Here is a 23662-nt window from a genome sequence, read left to right as displayed (position 1 = left end):
ACACACCCCCAACACCAAACTGATGCCAGGAAGAATTAATAATTAATAAATACAATTATAAAAATAAATTAATTAATAATAATTATAATTATAATAATAATAACTTAATAATAATAATAACTAGCGCCTTTCAAAAAACCCAAGGTCGCTTTACAGGAGAGGGGCAGGGGGGGGCAGATTAAGGGAGAGAGGAACAAAAACTAAACAAAGGGATAGCTAAACTAACTAACTAATGGGGAAAGGCCATGGTGAAAAGGTGGCTCTTGAGGGTTGTTTTGAAAGTGTCCAGGGTCGGCGCGTTACGGATTACGGGAGGGAGAGAGTTCCAGAGGGTGGGGGCTGCCACGCTGAAAGCTCTGTCCCCGAAAGTTCGTAATCTGGTACGGGAGACGGACAGCAGACCCCTGTTTGAGGACCACAAGTTCCTGTCCAGGGCTTTGTTGGAAACCCCGGACAGGACTCCATTACAGCAGTCCAACCGGGAGGTGATGGAAGCGTAGATGAGGATTTCAGCCACGGAGTCTGAGAGTGAGGGACGGAGACGGGAGATGTTTTTGAAGTGATAGAAGGCAGACTTGGTGATGGATCTGATGTCTCTGATGTCTGATGTCTCGCAGGCCTCTCAATCACCTCCTTCTCCTCTGTCTTCGCCTTTCTATTTCTCCTCCTCTGCTCTCTTCTTCATGGGTTTCTGAAGGTTTCAAACCCTGTATCTGAAACTGTCTCATTGGTGGGCGAGCAAGGAGAGGTGGATGTCTGCTGGGAGAAAAGGAGGAGAGAGAGGAAGGGAGAGAGGGAGAGATGTTTTGAGGTGACTGCAACACCAACAGTCTAATAATAGTTGTACAATCACTATGTAACCCTAACCCCATCACTCCTCCATCATCACCCATCACCCCATCACTCCTCCATGGAGAAACCGGACTGGCAGGCTGAATCAAACCACAACACAAGGTGAATGATGTGCCAGGCCCAGAATCACCATGAGGCTGGTTGTTCAGGATGCCCGGCACGCATGTGTCCACCACCTCAGAGCTCTTCTCTCTGAGGAATGACAGGTGGAATGAGGATGCCTCCACCTGGCCAGGAGTGGGCGTGGTCACATAACCTTGCATAGCTGGATAGAGGCACCGACGCCCTGTTACACCACATGCTGATCTGCTCCAGAAACTGCTGCAGCGCAGTAATGAAACACACCAAGCAGGCCAAGCTCGCTGAGCAAGGCTTCAGAGAAACACTGAGTTCCTCAAACGTGCTCCTGTGCGTCCACTTCTTAGATATTTTTACGTGAATCAACTAATTTGCATACTTTGTGAGTCATGCATGCGCATCAATCCCTGCAGACCCCCCCCCCCCGCAATTTCCTTTCCTCACTCGGGTGAAGTTGCTAGATAACTGCATTTTGCACGTCAACCCAAAATCCAAGTGGAGCAAAACATTTTGCAGATATTTGATACAAAGTTGATCAAGTAAGTTCATTTTCTGTCTGTCCCCATGAAAGGGTGGAAGCACCCAGCAGAGAAATGAAAGCAAAAGCAAAGGACTCTCAGCGGCGAATGGCTTAATGGGCGGTGTTTTGGAGTTGGAACGAGTTATAAATACAGATGTTCCTCACCGTCCTGGGCAGGACACCTCTGAATCTGCTCAAACATGGCCGCCCAAGACATCAGAAAGGTGATATACTAAACTATAATTTACCTTATATCTACTAATATATAATATTAACATAATATTAAGAAAAATTGGAATAATAATAATGTCACACAACTGCTTTCTACGCGTTCGCCACGAGGATGAATACGTAAATAATTATTTTGATAATAAATTTAAATAAATGGGATTTTAAATGTTAAAATATTCCACAATTCTTGGGAACATATTGAAATATACTTAATATACTAAATTCACTTAAATACACTTAATATACAAAATACACTGAAATATACTAAATGTAAATTTGAATGCTAACAGAAACATTAACCTATATATATAACTGCATATTAGATACTGTATGCACTGTGTATATACATTATATACTGTACAATACATATAACAAGTTCAAGTTCAAGTTCAAAAGATTATTTGTCACATACATATACATACGGTCATACATATATGCAGTGAAATGTCATGACACCCGGTGATTCATGATTCTGAGTTCTATAACTATAGATAGAATAATAAAACATACAGAGCATACAATAAATGGATTGATACGCAATACTTCATACACAAGTTGAAAATACATACTACATATTACCACATACATATTGACAAATGTTTTTCACAATTTAATGTGCATTAATATTTATTATAATATTTATATTAAAGTTATCTGTTACTGTGCATGTGAAAAATGAAAAATGGTTGATGAATATATATTTTTAGCTTTATTGCTATTGTTATTGTTGTTTTTCAACCTGTGCTGTCATCATGCTGGACGTACAACACAGAGTATTTGTTCCATTGCATCTAGGACAGAGTTAGTCTGCAGGTGGAGTTGAACTTCTCAGCCTGCAATGACACTCTTTATTCATTCTTTAATCATCAACAACTGCTGCAATAACTCTGTCCTGTGGACGAGCTGTGGGATGATCAGAGCACAGCTTTTGGTTATAGAGAACCACCAGTTATGGTGGTTATTGTACATTGAAATGCTTCATATTCTGTTTAATTTATAGGTTTGTTGTATTGTTCCTCTGATTATTCTTGTTTATTGTTTAGATTCCTTATTGTTAGCTTTATTTTATTGTTTATTGTATATTCACAACATGTTTCTATCTTCTCGTTAACCCTAACATTTGTATGTTTTATTATTGCTGTAAGAACTGAGAGGCGAATTCTCTTCGCAGACCAACCCTCTCTCGACTGACATGTTACAATCTGACTCATGGACAGCGCCCCCGAGCTGCGCTGTCTTAGTGTCCCATTCACAAAATATATTGCACTAATGATATGACGGCACGAACACAGCCATAAAGTTTGAGCTGAGTGCAATTTGCACTTGTTTTGTGTCTGGTCCTAATGATCCATTTGGCAAAGTATACATCTCATCTATATATCTATCAATCTATCTATCTATCTATCTATCTATCTATCTATCTATCTATCTATCTATCTATCTATCTATCTATCTATCTGTCTGTCTGTCTGTCTGTCTGTCTGTCTCTCTGTCTCTCTGTCTGTCTATCTATCTGTCTATCTATCTGTCTGTCTGTCTGTCTGTCTGTCTGTCTGTCTGTCTGTCTGTCTGTCTGTCTGTCTGTCTGTCAATCTGATGAGTAGTTTGAACCTGGCTTCACATGAAAACGAGCAGATATCCTGAAGCAAAGGTCATGGCCAGATGTTCAGTGATATCAGAATCTAAACCATGAAAGGGAATCACAGATGGAATATTAACAAATAATAAGAAAGTAATAATGCAGAAAAAGGCAAAGAAATTACAATTAACATGACTTAGTCTAAGAGGAGAGCGTGTCTCCATTACATGGGGTGATTTTTATGTTGCATAACGAAACATAGTAAAGTCAGACAACCCAATTCTAAAATAAAAACACAGTTTTGGCACCGATCCCAGCGCCCCATCGCTGGCACCGTGGGCACAGTCGGTACCGTCAGAGAGGGAGCGCAGAGCCGCAGTTATTTAACATCATATAGTTATGTTTACAACGATATATTTAGGGGGACAACCCTCTGTTTTTCCCAAGAAGGTGGGGTCCGGACCCCCTGGCCCCCACGTCAGTTCTGGCACTGCAAGGGCAGCGGGGCTACGCCTTCCCCCACAACGACCCAAAACATCCTGAAAGTAGTTTCCAGAACACTCCAAAATAAAACAATTCAAACAATGAAAATAAAGATCAGGCCGAAGGTCATAGAGGTCACAGGAAGGTCACAGGGATATTATTATACATTTTTCTGGGCGTGGCAGATGATGGTGTAATCATTGCACCTGTCGGTCCGGTTCCTCCACCAGGTGTTTAACGATCCCATCCACGGCTCCATCGAGCTGCACCCGATGCTGGTTCGTATCATCGACACACCGCAGTTCCAGAGGCTGCGCTTCATCAAGCAGATGGGCGGAGTCTACTACGTCTACCCCGGAGCGTCGCACAACCGCTTCGAGCACTCCATCGGGTACGAGCCCCTGGACCAAGAGCCTATCCTCCATATCTTTCTGTATTTGGCTATCTTCATTTTATTTTTAATTATGTTTAATTAAAAGTATATTGAAACACCGTAGGGTGAGTATGTTTGAAGGTGGTCCCTCCCCCTGCTGCAGGGTGGCCCACCTGGCCGGGAAGCTCCTCAAGGCTCTGAGGGAGAAGCAGCCGGAGCTGGAGATCAGTGACAAGGACATCCTGTGTGTGCAGATCGCTGGACTCTGCCACGACCTGGGTCTGACAGAACACCACCTCTCACACCAAACCCCATCTACCATCTCTACCTCCATCTCATAAGGATCTCCATCCCCTGCTCCTTTTCTCTACCTCCATCTCATAAGGATCTCCATCCCCCGCTCCTTTTCTCTACCTCCATCTTTTAAGGATCTGTATCCCCCTCTCCTTTTCTCTACCTCCATCTTATGAGGATCTCCATCTTCCTGTCCTCCTCTCTACCTCCATCTCCTATGGATCTCCATCCCCCTCTCCTCTCCTCTCCTCTCCTCTATCTCCATCTTTCTTTGGAGTAATAATATAATCACACAAAAACATGTAAAAGAACATTTTTCTCTTCAGGACATGGACCCTTCTCTCATCTGTTCGATAACATGGTCATCCCAAAAATCGAACCAGGATCTACATGGAAGGTGGGAGTCTGTCTGTCTGTCTGTCTTTCTGCCTGCCTGCGTGTGTGTCTGTGTGTCTGTCTGTCTGTCTGTCTATGGGGGTGGTAGCTTAGGAGGTAGAGCTGGTTGTCTAGTGATCTAAAGGTTTCTGGTTGGATCCCAGGCTCCTCCTGCTAGCATGCTGTAGTGTCCTTGAGCAAGACACTTAACCCCTAATTGCTCCTGATGGCTGCGTCCGTCGGTGTTTGAATAATTGTAAGTCGCTTTGGATAAAAGCGTCTGATCAATGTAATGTAATGTAATGTAATGTCTGTGTGTGTGTGTCTGTCTATCCATTGAATGTGCAGCCAGATGTCATTATCAATAATCAATACCAATAAATATCCCCTTCCCTGACAGGGTGAGTTGTACCACGGAACTTAATCTGCTGCTTAACTAAACTTAACTGCTTGACATGGAATATTGATTTTAAATGATTTGAGAGGAAACACCTGGCTAGCGTTAGCATTAGCGTGCAGGTGGAGTGATACGCGGGACGTGAAACCAGGAGAGTGGTTGCTGCTGTTGACCAATCACAATGCAGTATTCTACAGAACCAGTGAAATAACCTTCTCTTCATTCAAGATGGTGTTTTTCAATTCACCTCCTCTCTTCCTTGAATGTGCATGTATGTGTGTGTGTGTGTGTGTGTGTGAATGTGTGTATGTGTGTGTGCATGTGCGTATATGTCTGTGTGTGCATGCGTGTGTGTGTGTGTGTGTGTGAGAGAAGTGAATGTGTATGTGTGTGTGTGTGTGTGTGCGTGTGTGTGTGTGTGTGTGTGTGTGTGTGTGTGTGTGTGGGTGTGTGTGTGTGGGTGTGTGTGTGGGTGTGTCTTACAGCATGAGGAGGCGTCTATCAAGATGTTTAAATACCTGGTTGAGACAAACAAACTGGAGTTCAATAAGCCAGATCTGACAGCTTTAGACTTCATCTTCATCAAGGAGCTGATCCATTCAGAGCATCGGGTCAACGCAAGAAAGGTGAGTGTTTTGTGTCCCACAGCAACGTGTCCTCCAGACAGGTGTTACAGCCTCAAACACTACAAGTGAAGGAAGAAACATAAAATGAAATACGTTCACATATATCAGCACCACTGAGTGAGTAATGAAGTAAATCTTCAAATCTCGTAAAGAATAGAATAGAATATAAAGTAAAAACACTCAGTAACTTGTGAGTAATATGAGTTATTTGAGGGATATGAGTGTGTCAACCAGTTGGATCCACAAAAGAACTACTGTAGCATCCTACAAAAGCACCTACTATGGACACGTGAGCGTCACAACTGGACCAGGGAGCAATGGCAGAAGGTGGAGGTGTGATGACTCACGTTTCTTCTACATCATGCGAATGGGTGGGGTTAGGGTCCGATCCGATGGAGCAGCTCGAACACCAATTTCTGCATAACACACAAACACGGTTGAAGTCGTGGTTGAAGTTTCATCCAAACAGATCCACATACGGAGCAGATATTAGCGATTATCTGACGCCAAAATATGTCCAACCCAACTAAAACTATCTGGAAAACATACTTCGGCAGAACCTATGAACCTATTCAATTTCATCCAAATCGATCCACATACAGAACAGATATGAGTGAAAAACCAAACAACTTTGATCCCAAATATTCAGTTGGTCTTGGTTCACTGACACGTCACACGTCTGGTTCTAAAACGGAGGAGATGAGATTTACAGTAAGACACTTTATGACATCATCATATTATTCACTATAAATTATATTTACAGTAAGACACTTTATGACATCATCATATTATTTGCTATAAATGATATTTACAGTAAGACACTTTATGACTTCATATTATTCACTATAAATGACATTTACAGTAAGACTCTTTATGACCTCATCATATTATTCACGATAAATGTACAGATTCTGATTGAGATTGTCCAGTTGGACGGTGTCCAGTGTAGCGTTTAGTGTTTAGACGTTACCTAACTTTGGATTTACGTGTATATTTATATAAATTCTAACCTGGTAGATGTCGGTAGATCTGTTAGATTGATACTTTAAATCTGGGGTCCACATTACTTCGCCGGATTAATGAAAAATACAATAAAAAGTAAACCACAAAAATTCACTTAAATGTGCGACTGGGTGATGCGCTCCAGGCGTTGAAAAATAGAAGCTGTGCAATGGTAATTACTCACAGAAATACCACAACTTTTTTTACGTATTTCATGGTAAGGCAGGGCGATAAAACGATCTAGATCATTTTCACGATAAATTCTTCCACGATAACAATGATACATTTATGAGATTTATTTTCGATACAGTTGGATATAGAGTCTGTCTTCTTCTACTTAGAAAAACACAACACGAAAAGCCAAGTACAGAGCAGAAGAACAACCATGTGACACGAACAGCCAATCTGACAGAGCAGAGAAACAACTATGTGACATGAACAGCCAATCCTACAGCAGAGAAACAACCATGTGACACCAACAACCAATCATAGAGCAGGAGCGTATTGTAATGGCGGCGTAATAATGAATCGATGTGCATTGATAATATTGACAATGCAGATTTAAGCTGAGAAGATGAAAATGTTGATGAATGAAGGGATAAACAACAAGATGGAATGTTTATGAAGATGTTTCCATCGGTTGATATTGTACAGGAAGCATTAGAGCAGCACTTTGATGACATGTTGTCTGTAGCACCAGCAGAAGGGAACAACCCTGCACCGTGACTGGAGATGAAACCAATGAAGCTAAATGTTTCCCACTTATTTTCTTAAACAACAACGGGAACATTTCATAGGTGTTGTATGAAATGTTGTAGGAACATTGATTCACACCCATCTACATTTGTATCAGGAAATTCTGATAAAACTTTACAAACTCACCGGAAATTGAAGAACATCAACGTCACATTGAGGACACATGAACCTTGTGACATCATGAACCAATGCTATATGTAAATCCACAGTTTATCTCTGAGGGGGGGTAAAAATAGAAAAAAAATGTAACTACAGAGAACTGTAATAAGTACCTAACAAGACTAAACTGGACCCTGTGAATTGCTGCCTGCAGCTATATTTATTATTGTTGTTATTATTATTATTATTTATTTTTTAAATTATTATTATTATTATTATATTCCAGCTCCATTTTGATGCTGTGTGTGTTGTTGTGTTCAGTGGGGGTACAAGGGACGGCCGGAGGAGAAGTCCTTCCTCTACGAGATCGTGGCCAACAAACTGACTGGCATCGATGTGGACAAGATGGACTACCTGGCCAGGTGAGATACTAACACTGGAACCCTAACCTGGCCAGGTGAGATACTAACACTCAAACCCTAACCCTAGATACTAACACTAGAACCCTAACCTGGCCAGGTGGGATACTAACACTAGAACCCTAACCCTAACCTGGCCAGGTGAGATACTAACACTCGAACCCTAACCCTAGATACTAACACTAGAACCCTAACATGGCCAGGAGGGATACTAACACTAGAACCCTAACCTGGCCAGGGGGGATACTAACACTAGAACCCTAACCTGGCCAGGTGAGATACTAACACTAGAACCCTAACATGGCCAGGTGGGATACTAACACTAGAACCCTAACCTGGCCAGGGGGGATACTAACACTAGAACCCTAACCTGGCCAGGTGAGATACTAACACTAGAACCCTAACATGGCCAGGTGGGATACTAACACTAGAACCCTAACCTTGCCAGGGGGGATACTAACACTAGAACCCTAACCCTAGATACTAACACTAGAACCCTAACCTGGCCACGTGAGATACTAACACTAGAACCCTAACATGGCCGGGTGGGATACTAACACTAGAACCCTAACCTGGCCATGGGGGATACTAACACTAGAACCCTAACCCTAGATACTAACACTAGAACCCTAACATGGCCAGGGGGGATACTAACACTAGAACCCTAACCTGGCCAGGTGAGATACTAACACTAGGTGGAGCTATCCTCTCACAAAAAGTAGAATTTTCAGTTTTATTTGAGGTGCAGTTCACAAGACTCAAACAACTGAATAAAGGATGGATCGCTGAAGGTGAGGAGTAAGAAATTAGTAAAAAAGGAGTAAGTAAGGAGTAAAAGAAGAGTAAGAAAGGAGTAAAAAATGAATAAAGGTGGAGTAAGAAAGGAGTAAAAGGGAGTAAGAAAGGAGCAAGACAGAAGTAAAAAAGAAGTAAAAGAGGAGTAACAATGGAGTAATAGGATAAGAACACAGTAAAAATGTAAGAAAATAGTAAAATATGGGTAAGAAAGGAGTACAAGAGGAATACAGTAAGACAGGAGTAAGAGCAGAAAGAAAGGAGTATAATAGAAGTAAGAAAGTAGTAAAAGAGGAGTAAGAAAGGAGTAAAAAAATATCACAGCGGAGTAAGTAAGGAGTTAAATAGGAGTAAGAAATGCATAAAAGAGGAGTAGAAAATAAGTAAGAAAAGTGTATAAGAGGAGTAAGACAGAAGTAAAAGAGGAGTAAGAACAAATTCAAGGAGGATTAAGAAAGCAGGAAGACAGGAGTAAGAAAGGAGTAAAAGATGAGAAAGAAAGGAATAAAAGAGGAGTAAGATAGGAGTAAAATAGGAGTTATAAAAGAGTAAAAGGAGTAAACGAAAGTAAGAGAGGATAAGGGGAGAAAGAAGGGAGTAAAAGAGAAGTAACAAAGGAGTAAAAGAAAGTAAGGAGTAAAAGAGGAGAAAGAAGTAAAAGATAAGTAAGAAAGGAGTCAGAGGAGTAAGAAGGGAATAAATGGAAGGAAGTAAATAGATGTAAGAAAGGAGTTAAATAGGAGTAAGAAAGGAGTACGAGGAGAAAGAAGGGAGTAAAAGAGGAGTAAGAACAAAGTAAAAGAGGAGTAAGGAAGGTGTAAAAGAGGAGTAAGAAAGGTGTAAAAGAGGAGGAAAAGATGAGTAAGAAAGGATTAATAGAGAATTAAAAAAGAGAAAAGAAGTAAGAAAGTAGTAAAAAGAGAGAAAAAAAGGAGTAAAAGAGGAGTATGAAAGTAGTAAAAAGGGAGAAAGAAAGGAGTAAAAGAGGAGTATGAAAGTAGTAAAAAGGGAGAAAGAAAGGAGTAAAAGAGGGGTAAGAAAGGAGTGAAATAGGAGTAAGAAAGGGGGAAAAGAGGAATACAGTAAGAAGGGAGTAAAAGAGGAGTGAGAACGGTTTAAAAGAGAAGTAAGAAAGGATTAATAGAAAAGTAAAAAGGTGTAAATGAGGAGCATGGAAGTAGTAAAAAGGAGAAAGAAAGGATAAAAGTAGGAGTAAGAAAGGAGTAAAAGAGGCGTAGGATAGGAGTAAAAGAATAAGAATGGTGTAAAAGAGGAATAAGAAAAGAGTAAAAGAGGAGAAAGAAAGGAGTAAGATCGAAATAAATGATGAGCAAGAAAGGAGTAAAATAAAAGTAAAAATGAGTAAAAGAAAGGAGAAAGGTAAGAAAGGAGTGAAATAGGAGTAAGAAAGGAGTAAAATTGGAATACAGTAAGAAAGGAGTAAAAGAGGAGTAGGATAGGAGTAACATAATAAGTAAAAGGGGAATAAGAAAGGAGTAAAATAGGAGTAATATAAGAGTAAGACAGGAGTAAGAAGAGAATAAAAGAAGAGTAATTATGTAGTAAAAGAGGGGTAAGAGAGGAGTTAACCTGGAATAAGAACAGAGTAAAACAGAAGTCAGAAAGGAGTATAAAAGGAGTAAGAAATGATTAAAAGATGAGAGAAAGGAGTAAAATAGCATTAAGAAAGGAGTAAAAGAGGAGTAAGAAAGGGGAAAATTAAGTGATATGATATGTTATATGATTAGAACAATATAAAAGAGTAGTAAAATATAAGTAAGAAAGGAGTAAGACAGGAGTAAGAAAGGAGTAAAAGAGGAGTATTAAAGGTGAAAAGAGGAGTAAGAACTGAGTAAAAGAGTAAGAAAGGAGTTAAAGAGGAGTCTTAAGGACTTAAGGACTAAAAGAGGAGTGCGAAAGGAGTAAAAAAAGAGTAAAATGGGAGGAACAAAGGAGTAAGACAGGAATAAGAAGATAACGGAAGTGTAAGAAAGGAGTAACGTAGTAAAAGACTAATAACGGATTAAAAGAGGAGTAAGAGATAAAAGTAAAAGATGATGCAGAAAGGAATTAGACAGGAGTAAAATTAGAGAAAAGGATTATGAGAGGAGTAAGGCACAGGCCGGCAAGCCTGTTAGTGTGCATTAAGAGTGTTGCATTAGTCGAGACGGGACATCACCAAGGTTTGTAGCAGCAGTTGAGTGGCATATTGGGTCAGGTACGGCCTGACTTTTCAGATGTTGAATAGTGCGAAGCGGCAGGACCGGGAGACGGCGGCAACATGGTCCGAGAATGTCAGTTGGTCATCAATAATGACACCTAGATTCCTTGCAGCCTTGGTAGGAACAAGAGATAGAGAGTCAATTTTAATATCAATGTTGTGATAAATACCTTGTTTGGCCGGGAAGACCAGCAGTTCCGTTTTCGCCATGTTTAGTTGAAGATGATAATCCTTCATCCATGTGGATATGTAAGCGAGACAATTCGAGATCTGCGTCGAGACAGTGGGGTCGTCGGGCAGGAAGGACAGATAGAGTTGAGTATCATCCGCATAGCAGTGATATGAAAAGCCATGCGAGCGCATGATCGGGCCCAGTGAGGTGGTGTATATGGCAAAGAGGAGGGGTCCCAGCACCGAGCCTTGTGAGGTTGTGAGGCACAGACAGCTGGCCTTGCCATGTCACACCGAACGAGCGCCCAGTGAGGTAAGATTCGAACCAGGAAAGTGCACTGCCAGAGATGCCCATACTTGAGAGTAAGGACAGGAGTATGCTGTGATTGACAGTGTCAAAAGCAGCTGATAAGTCGAGCAGAATGAGAACCGAGGATTTGGCAGCAGCTCTAGCAGTTTTTAAGGCCTCTGTCACGGACGTAAAACTGCTAGAGCTGCTGCCAAAGATGAGTAAGGAGTAAAATATGAGTAAGAAATTTGTAAAAGAGAAGTAAAAGGGAGTAAAAGGGGAGTTAGAAATGATTAAAAAAGGCGTAAGACAGAGTAAGATTCAAAATTCAAGAGGTTTATTTGTCATGTACATATACAGTACATACTTTCATTATGCACAATAGTTACTAAACCGAACATAATAGCTAAACAAATTCCTACCTAGCAACTAAGTGAAACTTACTGATTCCTAAAACGTAATGCAGTTAGTGAATAGAATAATATCAATAAAATAAAATAAGACTCAAAAAGATAATACAAAGTGGGGGTACAAAATAGAAGGGAATAGAGTTATGTATATGGGATAGACTATTTGCATTGACAGATATGTGCAGTAAAGTGCATGTGAAAATGTGAGGTAGTGTGTGTGGAGATATACAGTTCAGTATACAACAGTACAACAGCAATACAGTAACACTGAACAGAACAGCAATACAGCGCAGTATGCACTAACTCAGTATAGTGATACAGTATGCAGTACAGTATACAGTAACCCAGTACAGTCATACAGTATGCAGTAACCCAGTAGTCACAGTATGCAGTACAGTATGCAGTAACCCAGTACTGTCATACAGTATGCAGTACAGTATGCTACATACAGTACAGTCATACAGTATGCAGTACAGTATGCAGTAACCTGGAACAGTGATACAGTATGCAGTAACCCAGTACAGTCATATAGTATGCAGTACAGTATGCAGTAACCCAGTACTGTCATACAGTATGCAGTACAGTATGCTACATACAGTACAGTCATACAGTATGCAGTGCAGTATGCTACATACAGCACAGTCATACAGTATGCAGTACAGTATGCAGTAACCCAGTACTGTCATACAGTATGCAGTACAGTATGCTACATACAGTACAGTCATACAGTATGCAGTACAGTATGCTACATACAGTACAGTCAAACAGTATGCAGTACAGTATGCTACATACAGTACAGTCAAACAGTATGCAGTAACCCAGTAGTCATACAGTATGCAGTACAGTATGCAGTAACCCAGTACAGTCATACAGTATGCAGTACAGTATGCTACACACAGTACAGTCATACAGTATGCAGTACAGTATGCTACACACAGTACAGTCATACAGTATGGGGCCTGTGTGAGTGTCTGTGCTTTTTGTTAGGACCCCTGGTGAGTTCAGCAGAGGAGTAAAAGAAAGTAAGAAAGGAGCAAAAGCAGAGTAAGAGGAGTAAGAATGGAGTAAAACAGGAGTAAGGAAGGATCATAGAATAGGAGTAAGAAAGGAGTAAAATAAGAGTAAGAAAGGCATTAAAGGGGAGTTAGAGGAGTAAGAAAGGAGTAAAAGAGTAGTAAGAGAGAAGTAAAAGAGGAGTAAGAGAGAAGTAAAAGAGGAGTAAGAGAGAAGTAAAAGAGGAGTAAGAGAGGAGTTAAAGTGTGTGGACTTTCCCCACTTCCTCTCCCATCTCCAATCAGGACAGAGTGTGTGTGTGTGTGTGTGTGTGTGTGTGTGTGTGTGTGTGTGTGTGTGTGTGTGTGTGTGTGTGTGTGTGTGTGTGTGTGTGTGTGTGTGTGTGTGTGTGTGTGTGTGTGTGTGTGTGTGTGTGTGTGTGTGTGTGTGTGTGTGTGTGTGTGTGTGTGTGAATACATCACCACGGCAGCCAGTGAAAACGTTGAGGATTCTGACATCACTCGTCATGGTCACAAATGGAGATTGTTTTGTTCAGTTGTCAAGGTGTCAATGGGTCAAGGTGTCAAGATGCCGGTTCCTCCTCTGTGGCTGCTTACTGTTGCCCTTTGAATGAAGCGTTAGCGTGAGTGCAGCTCCATCGTCCTGCTCGTTAGAAACCTTGTTTCCTTGTGTTTGAAGGCGATGGGTCGCAGCTGTTCAGGAAACACAACACTGCACCTTCCATGTCTTCCTGTGTCCTCAGAGACTGCTACCATCTGGGCTTCCCCAATAACTTTGACCACAACCGCTTCATCCAGATGATCAGAGTGTGTGAAGTGCCGATAAACAGCGAAGAAAAGAGGAGGAGAATCTGCATCAGAGACAAAGTGAGTCTTCGCCGGTGCGACCAAACGCAGAGTCTAAAAATTGAACAAATCTTTTTTACTCCCTCACTCAAGAGCTGACTCTCCCAAAACAGCCAAACTTTTGATCGTTGATGCAGAGAATGGGATGGAACTAAGCTGTGTGTAAACTACCCTCAACAGGAGCGATACAACCTGCACATCTTGTTCAACAGCAGGTATCGTGTCTTCAGCGTGGCCTGCACGCACAGGGTGGTGTGCAGCGTGCAGCTGATGTGAGTAACCTGCTTCTGGACACATCCATGTATCTTCAAGTCCGAAGGACAATGTAGACGTTCCACCTCCGCCAGGGTGGTGTACATTCCATCTTCTAATCCCGTCCACGGGTGTCTGCACACCTCCCAGGTTGTAACCGTGAAGACTGTGCATGTGCTAGAAAAGAAAAATGGACGCTCTGTTTAAACAGAGGTTGTATGAGGAGATCTATCGTTACCCACACCTGAACAACCTGACTCCAGAACAGTACGGAGAGTCTAAAAGAGCACGAGGACTGTAAAAGAGTATGCAGACTCTAAAAGAGTACAAGGACTTTAAAAGAGTACAAGGACTGTAAAAGAGTACACAGACTCTAAAATTGTACAAGGACTTTAAAAGAGTACAAGGACTGTAAAAGAGTACACAGACTCTAAAATTGTACAAGGACTGTAAAAGAGTACACAGACTCTAAAATTGTACGAGGACTTTAAAAGAGTACAAGGACTGTAAAAGAGTACAAGGACTCTAAAAGAGTACGAGGACTCTAAAAGAGTACAAGGACTTTAAAAGAGTACAAGGACTCTAAAAGAGTACAGGGACTGTAAAAGAGTACGCGGACTGTAAAAGAGTACAAGGACTTTAAAAGAGTACGCAGACTCTAAAAGAGTACAAGGCCTCTAAAAGAGTACGTGGACTCTAAAAGAGTACGAGGATTCAAAAAGAGTACGAGGACTGTAAAAGAGTACGCGGACTCTCAAAGAGTACGAGGATTCAAAAAGAGTACGAGGACTGTAAAAGAGTATGCGGACTCTAAAAGAGTACAAGGACTTTAAAAGAGTATGAGGACTTTAAAAGAGTACGAGGACTCTCAAAGAGTACGAGGATTCAAAAAAAATATGCAGTCTCTAAAAGTGTACAAGGACTTTAAAAGAGTACGCAGACTCTGAAAGAGTAAGAGGACTGTAAAAGACTACAAGGACTCTAAAAGAGTACAAGGACTTTAAAAGAGTACAAGGACTCTAAAAGAGTAGGAGGACTTTAAAAGAGTACAAGGACTTTAAAAGAGTACTAGTACTCTCAAAGAGTGCGAGGATTTAAAAAGAGTACGCGGACTCTAAAGGAATCCGACTTTAAAAGTGTACGAGGACTCTTAAAGAGTATGAGGATTCAAAAAGAGTATGCGGACTTCAAAAGAGTACAAGGACTTTAAAAGAGTACGAGGACTTTAAAAGAGTACGAGGACTTTAAAAGAGTATGAGGATTCTAAAAGAGTACGAGGACTTTAAAAGAGTATGAGGATTCTAAAAGAGTACGAGGACTCTAAAAGAGTCCTGGGAGAGAGAGGGTCCAGACAATGGGAAAATAAATGAATGTTTGCAGGTAGAAGATTAAGTATCTGTGAGACATATGTTCAGGCCAAGAAGATTCACACACACACACACACACACACACACACACACACGCACGCACGCACGCACGCACGCACGCACGCACGCACGCACACACACACACACACACACACACACACTTTTTTCTTTTATTTTATATTTTATATTTTATAGATAGATACATAGACAGACAGACAGACAGAGTGTATACACTGTACTATATATACTGTATAAAGGGTATCCATTGTTTTTTATTTTATTATTTATAACATTATTTTTTTAAACATTGCACTTTGATTCTGTTTAACTGATGTTTGACATTATATAGTTAAATCAACTTATTATTATTTATGACGATTGGAAGAGGAGAAGAGATAAAAAAAGAAATAGAGCGAAGTTCAGGACTTTTCTTCTTGGGCTCAGTACATCAGACTCCTTGTGTTGTTGTGAAGCCATTTTGAGTCCAAAACGTAGTATATACAGTACAGAACCGTCGCAGTATAAATTGTCCTTTAGTATATTTTTTGGAATCGTATCGTGTGTTTGAGACTTTTGTTTGTTTTCTGACACAATGAATCCCATTCCCTAAATATCCCGACCCCACGTCTGTCTGTGATTGACCAGGATCGCTGATGCACTTGTCGAGGCGCAGCGTTCAGGAGCGATGGATTTGAGCGGAGCCAAAGAGGATATGGAGAAGTACACCGCTCTGACAGGTCAGCATCACTCTCTTCTGCTTCTAGAAGAACCAGATCCTTTTCTTCCAGAAAAACCAGACACTCCTTCTTAGCCGCTTGATTTCCACTAAGGATGTAAGCATGGAGTTGTATTGTGAGGCGTTTCCATCATTTGCTCCACCTCCTGTATATCAGTTAGAAGCAGTCAGAACTGCGAACGAGGTGGATTCAACAGGAGTCTCAAACCTCCGTGCTGCCCCTGGTGGTCTCTGAGGTTCGTCTAACCGGGATTCTGCTGCCGTTCCAGACAGGGTCTTTGAAGAGATTCTCAACTCCGACTCGGCTGAGCTAGAGGAGTCGAAGAGCATTCTCAACCGCATCTTGTCTCGAGAGCTCTACAGGCATGTGTGCTCCATCAGGATGGACGGAGCAGAAGGGGTAACACATTTATATCCATGTACTTCAGTGTAACAACTTGCAGCAAACACAGACTCATGTGGGATCTTAACTTCACTAAGGTTAGTTACAACAAGTCCATTACATTAAAACAACTCAATGAATGTAAGTACTGAGAAAATTGTGGAACAACAGATACCTCCAGGTCCCGTGTGGATCCTCAGAACAAAACAAACGCCCTTTGCAGCACGTCACGTATTTTACTGGTCTATTAGCAAGACAGACGTAGTTTCAACCAAACAGTTTGTACGTGGAGGCAGAACTGAGGAATCAGTAGATTTCACATTCTCTCCAACATGCAGTAAATAACTACTTCTTTCTTGTCAGAAATTTGGATTTAAATCTTGAAATCTTACACTTAGAGTTTTGGACATTTATGGACATAACACTTTCAGTGTATTTTGAGTTTCATTTTTGCATTTGAAGTGGGAATTTTTCCAGACATTTGCTGGTGGACTAGATCAGGGGTTCCCAAACCTTTTATTATCACGGACCGGACCACAGCGAACAAAATGTTCATGGGGGGGGGGGGCTGAGAAAACCTCGGGGCTCTTTTTATTTAATTGAGTGAGGAAACGGATTAAATTAAAAACATCTACAATAAAAAACAATGTTTTTAATTGCTTTGTTTGGAGAAAAGATGGCTCTGATCCTGCAGCAGGGCAGCAGAGCGGGCGGTGGATCTGCAGAGATCGCTTCTGGAAAGATTACCACACGCCTTCTCATGGCCTGGTGGCAAACGCCCCGCTGCCCGGCACTGGTCCGCGGCCCGGGGGTTGGGAACCTCTGGACTAGATTATTTAAAGTAATTGTATAATTAAAAGAAGTTTGTTGATAGTAACTTTAATTATTAAAAGCTGGTTGTCATAGCATCACTTTATGTGTGGTGTTCTTCACACGGTGTCTTTGCTCTCCAACGCTCAGGGCGAGGAGTTGAACTTGGTGATCGAGCTACTCAACCACGAGCTGCTTGATAACAATTTACAGTTCTTGGTGAGTAGGGGCTCGGTTACATGTGTGGTTTCAATGTTATCCGAGGACGCCGGGTCAGGTCTGGACAGCACCAGATCTGAAATCCGATCAGCCAGACCACATCCTGAGGCGACCTGGCTCGCACTGGGATCAGGTTTCATACAAGTGTCAGCAAACCACACCCCCACGCCCTCTGACCCCACTGACCCCGCCCCAAACACAGCTCCCAGGAAGTCATTGGTCTGGTGCTGGTGATGCTCCTGTTGTTCATGTCGTGGAGGTGAGCTCCAGTCGATGTCAGTGAAGGTCCCGTTCCAACATGAACCCACCAGAGCACCCCCCCCCCCCCCTTTAAAAAAAAAAAGTCAGACCACTAAATATAATTTGAAGATCTTCAAATTACTGAAGGGATTCTGTTGATCCCAGATCCGGCCACAGAAAGGCCTGGCAGTGTCGCGTCAGGATCCGATCTAGAGCGTCCTGTCACGGAAGTGTCACCGAGCCCTAGGACGCTATTCTGTTTATTTTGATACATCTGACTATTTTCTGTTTTCTTTCTTTTGCTATTTGTATTTTTTTGACAATTTCTATTTTCAATATTATTTTATTCTCCATCTATCCAGACTGTGGTCTCACAAGAACAGCACTGTGTATGTACCCTGTGGAATAATTTGATTCTGATGTTTGTTTGATCCAAACTCTTGTTTTTCTAGAGGAATGACCTAAACTACGGCCAGGGGCCAAAGAATCCCCTTGAAAACATGTACTTCTACACCAAGAATGCCCCAAACACTGCCAGACCGCTCTCGGAGGTACAGACAGGATAGTCACATAATAGAACCATCACACCACTGAGCAAAAGTTCACTCCATGTTTCTCTGTTCCATTGAACACAGCTGGACGATGTGCTGGTCTTTCCAAACCGCTTCCAGGATACGTTCATCAATTTGTACGATAAGCGCCTGAATCAGGTCCCGGTGTGCCCAACGGTGGTCACCGAGTGCCTTGAGAAGGTCACTGAGGGCCTAGAGAAGGTCACTGAGTACCTGGAGGAGGTGGAAAGGAGCCCGGAGGAGGTCCCTGAGTGCCCGGCGGACCTCACTGTGTACCTGGAGAAGGTCACTGAGTACATGGAGAAGGTCAAAAAGAGCCCAGAGGACTTCACTGAGTATCTGAAGAAGATCAATGAGCGCCTGGAGAAGGCCATCAAGGACCAAGAGGCAATGCAGCATTGACTGGAGGGGTCTAATTTGGCTGCAGGCCTGAGGCAGGCCATGACGAGTCTTGGGTAAGCAGGTATAGAGATGTGGATGTCAGTTACAGTAGATGTCATGTACTGCTGTTATAAATGTCTGCTTTAGACCAATCCCCTTCAGCTCCATTCATACAATTATATGTCAAGATTTAAAGACTGCTGATCCATAACCGTATTGCTACACTTTGACAATCTTTTTCTTTAAATTAGATAAATTAGAAATATTTCAAGTAACACTGGAACAGCTGTGTTGTTTTATTTCAGTAATCAGCTGAAAGCATCACATTCTGTTGATCAGCCTGGAGGGGGAGGGGCGGGACCAGAAAGAGTGCCCCCCGCCCCGCTACAGAAGTGCAGGATTTATTATTTAAAAGTAAAGAAATGTGTTAAAAAAGCCCCATACCAATGGAGAGAGATGCGTGACACGGCACAATGTGCATGTTCAAGTAGGAAACAGAGCAAAACAAATCAACCGAACTCTAAAATAAGAAGGTTTTTCTCATGTGACACTGAGCGTAAGGGGGACGTGACACAGCTCTCCAGATGGTGTGGGACCGTCTCCTAGTTGTGTTTTTCATTTTGTACCAGGAGGAAATAAGGAAGCAAAGTAGATCTAAATCTTTCTCTGAATCTCTGTTCAGCCTGAACCTGGCGCTGTGTCTCAAATGATTATCAGATTTTATGATATATTACTATATAACTAGGGATGGGGAAACCTTCGATACAGCATGCCGCACGAGAGGACATCCATTGTTCCAGAATCCACTATTTTATTTTAGTTTTCGGGCCGTGAGATGTGAGATACAACATGTCCACACTAACGCCAAAACGCTGCTTCCATTCCTTCGATACGCAGCAGCGAGAAACAGGTTTAGTGTGTTTGAGCAGTGTTACCATAAAGCAGTAGCAACTGAAGTTATTTACCATTCTCAACACGTCCAGGTCGCCAGGCAAACACGTTATGTACAAAGTTCTGTTTAACTCTTAATAAAGCATCAAACTGGACAGTGGAGAACAGCCGCCATGCTGAGCCTGGATCACGTGACAAATCCCTCGTCATCGCTTTCCCCGTCTACACTACAACGTCAGGGCGAACTTTTCAAAAGTATACCCCCCAAAACGTCCTCCAAAAGCTCCGTGTTCGGTGGAGAAAGCTGCCGCCATAGTGGACGGAGGGAAAAAAAAAAAGATGCGTTTTTTAATGTTAGGACTCGTCCACATCAGGATTTTTTGTTTAAAAGTTGGAAAGAAAAATGAAACTCCGCCCACACGAGAGCGCAAAAAAACAACAATTTTAAATGCTGACATCGGCATTCTAGGCCGATAGGGGGCGATCATCTGTCATAGAAGTAGACGTCAAACACCAGAGGAGAAGACGAGCAGCACGCAGCATGTGGAGCGGCTTCAATCTGACAGAGGATGTTCTTCACGCAGGTTCTCCACGACCTGCTCTTTGTTTCTTTTATTTTGCTGCAAGGCAGAAAGCTGAGCAGCAGGTGGAGTTTGGTCTCTTCATCCGTCACGTCAGCTCACGTTCATACTCCGTCCTGTTGTCTTTACAGAGTAAGAGGAGGAGGAAGAGGAGGAGGAGGAGGAAGAGGAGTAGGCAGGGGAGAGCGGACCGACACCTCAACTTTTTAGGGCTGCGGCGGCTTTACTTTTACCAATCAATGCTTTTTAACAGGGTTCAAACTCGTTTCTGTCTGTTAAACATGAACCAATGATGAAATGTTGCGTAACTACATAATTAATGATCGACATCATGAAACTGCCAAGGGTTGGAAATCTGCACATCAGGGCTTCTCCACGACCTTTTTAATTCTCTTCATTCTGTTAATTCTGTGTTTTATTCTGTTGAATGGTGGTGGAGGGGGAGCGGGTTGTTGTGCTCTGATCCAGTTGTAGAGGATTCTCAGGGAAATGGATCTAATTTAATATCTCAGGTTAATCATTATAAAGCATATTATAAAGTCAGGGTTTAAGGTTGGACTCCATTTAATCAGTTGGAAGGGAGTGGTTTTTATCCACAGCGCCTCCACGGCGTGGGTCAGTGGAGCGCTGCTTCAATAAATACCTAGATGATTCTCATGAGTTCTAGCGTGATTTTTGCTGATTCTCTTTTCGCCATCGAGAGTGTATCTGTGACTGGAATCAGGATCAGAATCTGTTGATTCGGACGGAAGGAATTTGTCTGGGTAGTACGAAAAGATTCAGAAATATACAGGGTGTGCACAGGATGAAGTAGAGGTGAAGTTAAGGTGGAGAACAGGTAGAGTACAGGTAGAGTACAGGTAGAGCACAGGTGGAGCACAGGTGGAGCACAGGTAGAGTACAGGTGGACTACAGGTGGACTACAGGTAGAGTACAGGTAGAGTACAGGTGCAGTACAGGTGAAGTACAGGTGCAGTACAGGTAGAGTACAGGTGCAGTACAGGTGAAGTACAGGTGGAGTACAGGTGCAGTACAGGTGCAGTACAGGTGGAGTACAGGTGAAGTACAGGTGGAGTACAGGTGGAGTACAGGTGACCGTTGCCTTGTTCTCGGAATTCAATGTGAAGAGACAGGACCAGACCAAACATGCCAACGCATACGACAAGCCACCAGGGCGTGAGCGGCTGAAAGAGCGAAGCGACTCCAAGCTGCTTTGGCCTCACAACAGCGACTCTTCTCGCCGGCCTGTGAGGCAAATGAAAACCTCACCAAAAAAAGCTACCAAGCCGCCACGCTGACCACCAACCACGGCAAACCCTTCACAGAGGGTACGTTTATCAAAGACCGTGTCATGAAAAATGGGGGAGAACATTTACATTACATTACATTTACATACACAGTGATAACCATACAGAGTAATAATCATAAAGAGTCATAACCATAAAGAGTAATAACCATAAAGAGTCAAACCATAAAGGTGAAATAATCATACAGAGTAATGTTAGGTCAAGAGCTTTATTAGTCACCGTTGATATTTTTCTTGGTTCTTGTTGTTGTTACTTGGTTTGGTTGAAGTGTGTTGATGTTCTGGTCGCTAGCCTACGTGCCTGCGAGGCTCTGACGTGCACCAGAGCAAATCCAAGCAACTGAAAGGTACAAATAAACAAAATATACACTAATATCACTCTCATTTCTAGAGGTGATATCGAAAGCAGCATTCTAATAAATAAAAACTAATAACTAATCACTACTAACTAGTAACGATGAACTACTAACTAATAACTAATAACCAATAACTACTTACTAATAACTAATAACCAATAACTAACAACGAATAACTACTAACCAATAACTAATAACTACTAACCAATAACTACTTACTAATAACTAATAACCAATAACTACCAACGAATAACTACTAACCAATAACTAATAACTAAAAACTAATAACTAATCACTACTAACTAGTAACGATTAACTACTAACTAATAACTAATAACCAATAACTACTTACTAATAACGAATAACTAATAACCAATAACTAACAACGAATAACTACTAACCAATAACTAATAACTAATAACTACTAACTAATAACGAATAACCAATAACGAATAACTAATAAATACTAACCAATCACTGCAAACTAATAATTACTAACCAATAACTAATAACTACTAACTAATAACTACTAACTAATAACTACTAACTAATAACTACTAACCAATAACTAATAACTACTAACTTATCTACTAACCAATAACTAATTACCAATAACCAATAACTAATAACTAATAACCAATAACCAATAACTAATAACCAATAACCAATAACTAATAACCAATAACCAATAACTAATAACCAATAACCAATAACCAATAACTAATAACCAATAACTAATAACCAATAACTAATAACTAATAACCAATAACTAATAACTAATAACCAATAACAAATGACTAATAACCCATAACTAATAACCAATAACCAATAACTAATAACCAATAACCAATAACCAATAACCCATAACCAATAACCAATAACCAATGACTAATAACCAATAACTAATAACCAATAACCAATAACCAATAACTAATAACCAATAACTAACAACCAATAACTAATAACTAATAACCAATAACCAATAACCAATAACTAATAACCAATAACCAATAACTAATAACCAATAACCAATAACCAATAACTAATAACTAATAACCAATAACTAATAACCAATAACCAATAACTAATAACCAATAACTAATAACTAATAACTAATAACCAATAACTAATAACCAATAACCAATAACCAATAACCAATAACTAATAACCAATAACTAATAACTAATAAACAATAACCAATAACTAATAACCAATAACCAATAACCAATAATTAACAACCAATAACCAATAACTAATAACTAATAACCAATAACCAATAACTAATAACCAATAACCAAAAACTAATAACCAATAACCAATAACCCATAACCAATAACCAATAACCAATAACCAATGACTAATAACCAATAACCAATAACCAATAACCAATAACTAATAACCAATAACTAACAACCAATAACCGATAACTGATAACCAATAACCAATAACTAGTAACCAATAACCAATAACCAATAACTAACAACCAATAACCAATAACCAATAACTAATAACTAATAACGAATAACCAATAACTAATAACCAATAACCAATAACTAATAACCAATAACTAATAACTAATAACAAATAACCAATAACTAATAACCAATAACCAATAACTAATAACCAATAACTAATAACCAATAACTAATAACCAATAACCAATAACCAATAACTAATAACCAATAACTAATAACTAATAACCAATAACCAATAACTAATAACTAATAACCAATAACCAAT

At 40.8% G+C, this 23662-nt stretch overlaps 1 protein-coding gene across 1 annotated transcript; it reads left to right on the top strand.

The window, feature by feature from the left end:
- Positions 1-1631: 1631 nt before the first annotated feature.
- On the top strand, positions 1632-20837 carry LOC307244921 (deoxynucleoside triphosphate triphosphohydrolase SAMHD1-like). Its single transcript, XM_080020309.1, has 14 exons — positions 1632-1674; positions 3974-4134; positions 4280-4395; positions 4737-4807; positions 5668-5808; positions 7987-8087; positions 13727-13850; positions 14010-14101; positions 16094-16185; positions 16454-16584; positions 17527-17595; positions 18288-18386; positions 18471-18862; positions 20392-20837. The coding sequence occupies exons 1-13, from the start codon at positions 1651-1653 to the stop codon at positions 18807-18809; spliced, it is 1560 nt and encodes a 519-aa protein (XP_079876435.1). The 5' UTR covers positions 1632-1650; the 3' UTR covers positions 18810-18862; positions 20392-20837.
- Positions 20838-23662: the final 2825 nt, after the last annotated feature.

Source organism: Zeus faber, assembly GCF_960531495.2.
Source record: "Zeus faber genome assembly, chromosome: 19".
Lineage (NCBI taxonomy): Eukaryota > Metazoa > Chordata > Actinopteri > Zeiformes > Zeidae > Zeus > Zeus faber.
Note: the sequence above shows the minus strand (reverse complement) of the source record. Positions and strands in the feature narration are given on the sequence as shown.

What these genes read in the sequence shown, in the direction of transcription:
- LOC307244921 (XM_080020309.1), top strand. Translation starts at nt 1,651, where the DNA reads ATGGCCGCCCAAGACATCAGAAAG. An exon ending in CCGCCCAAGACATCAGAAAG is followed by an intron (nt 1,675 to 3,973) that starts GTGATATACTAA and finishes TTCCTCCACCAG; the next exon opens with GTGTTTAACGATCCCATCCA. An exon ending in ATCGGGTCAACGCAAGAAAG is followed by an intron (nt 5,809 to 7,986) that starts GTGAGTGTTTTG and finishes TGTTGTGTTCAG; the next exon opens with TGGGGGTACAAGGGACGGCC.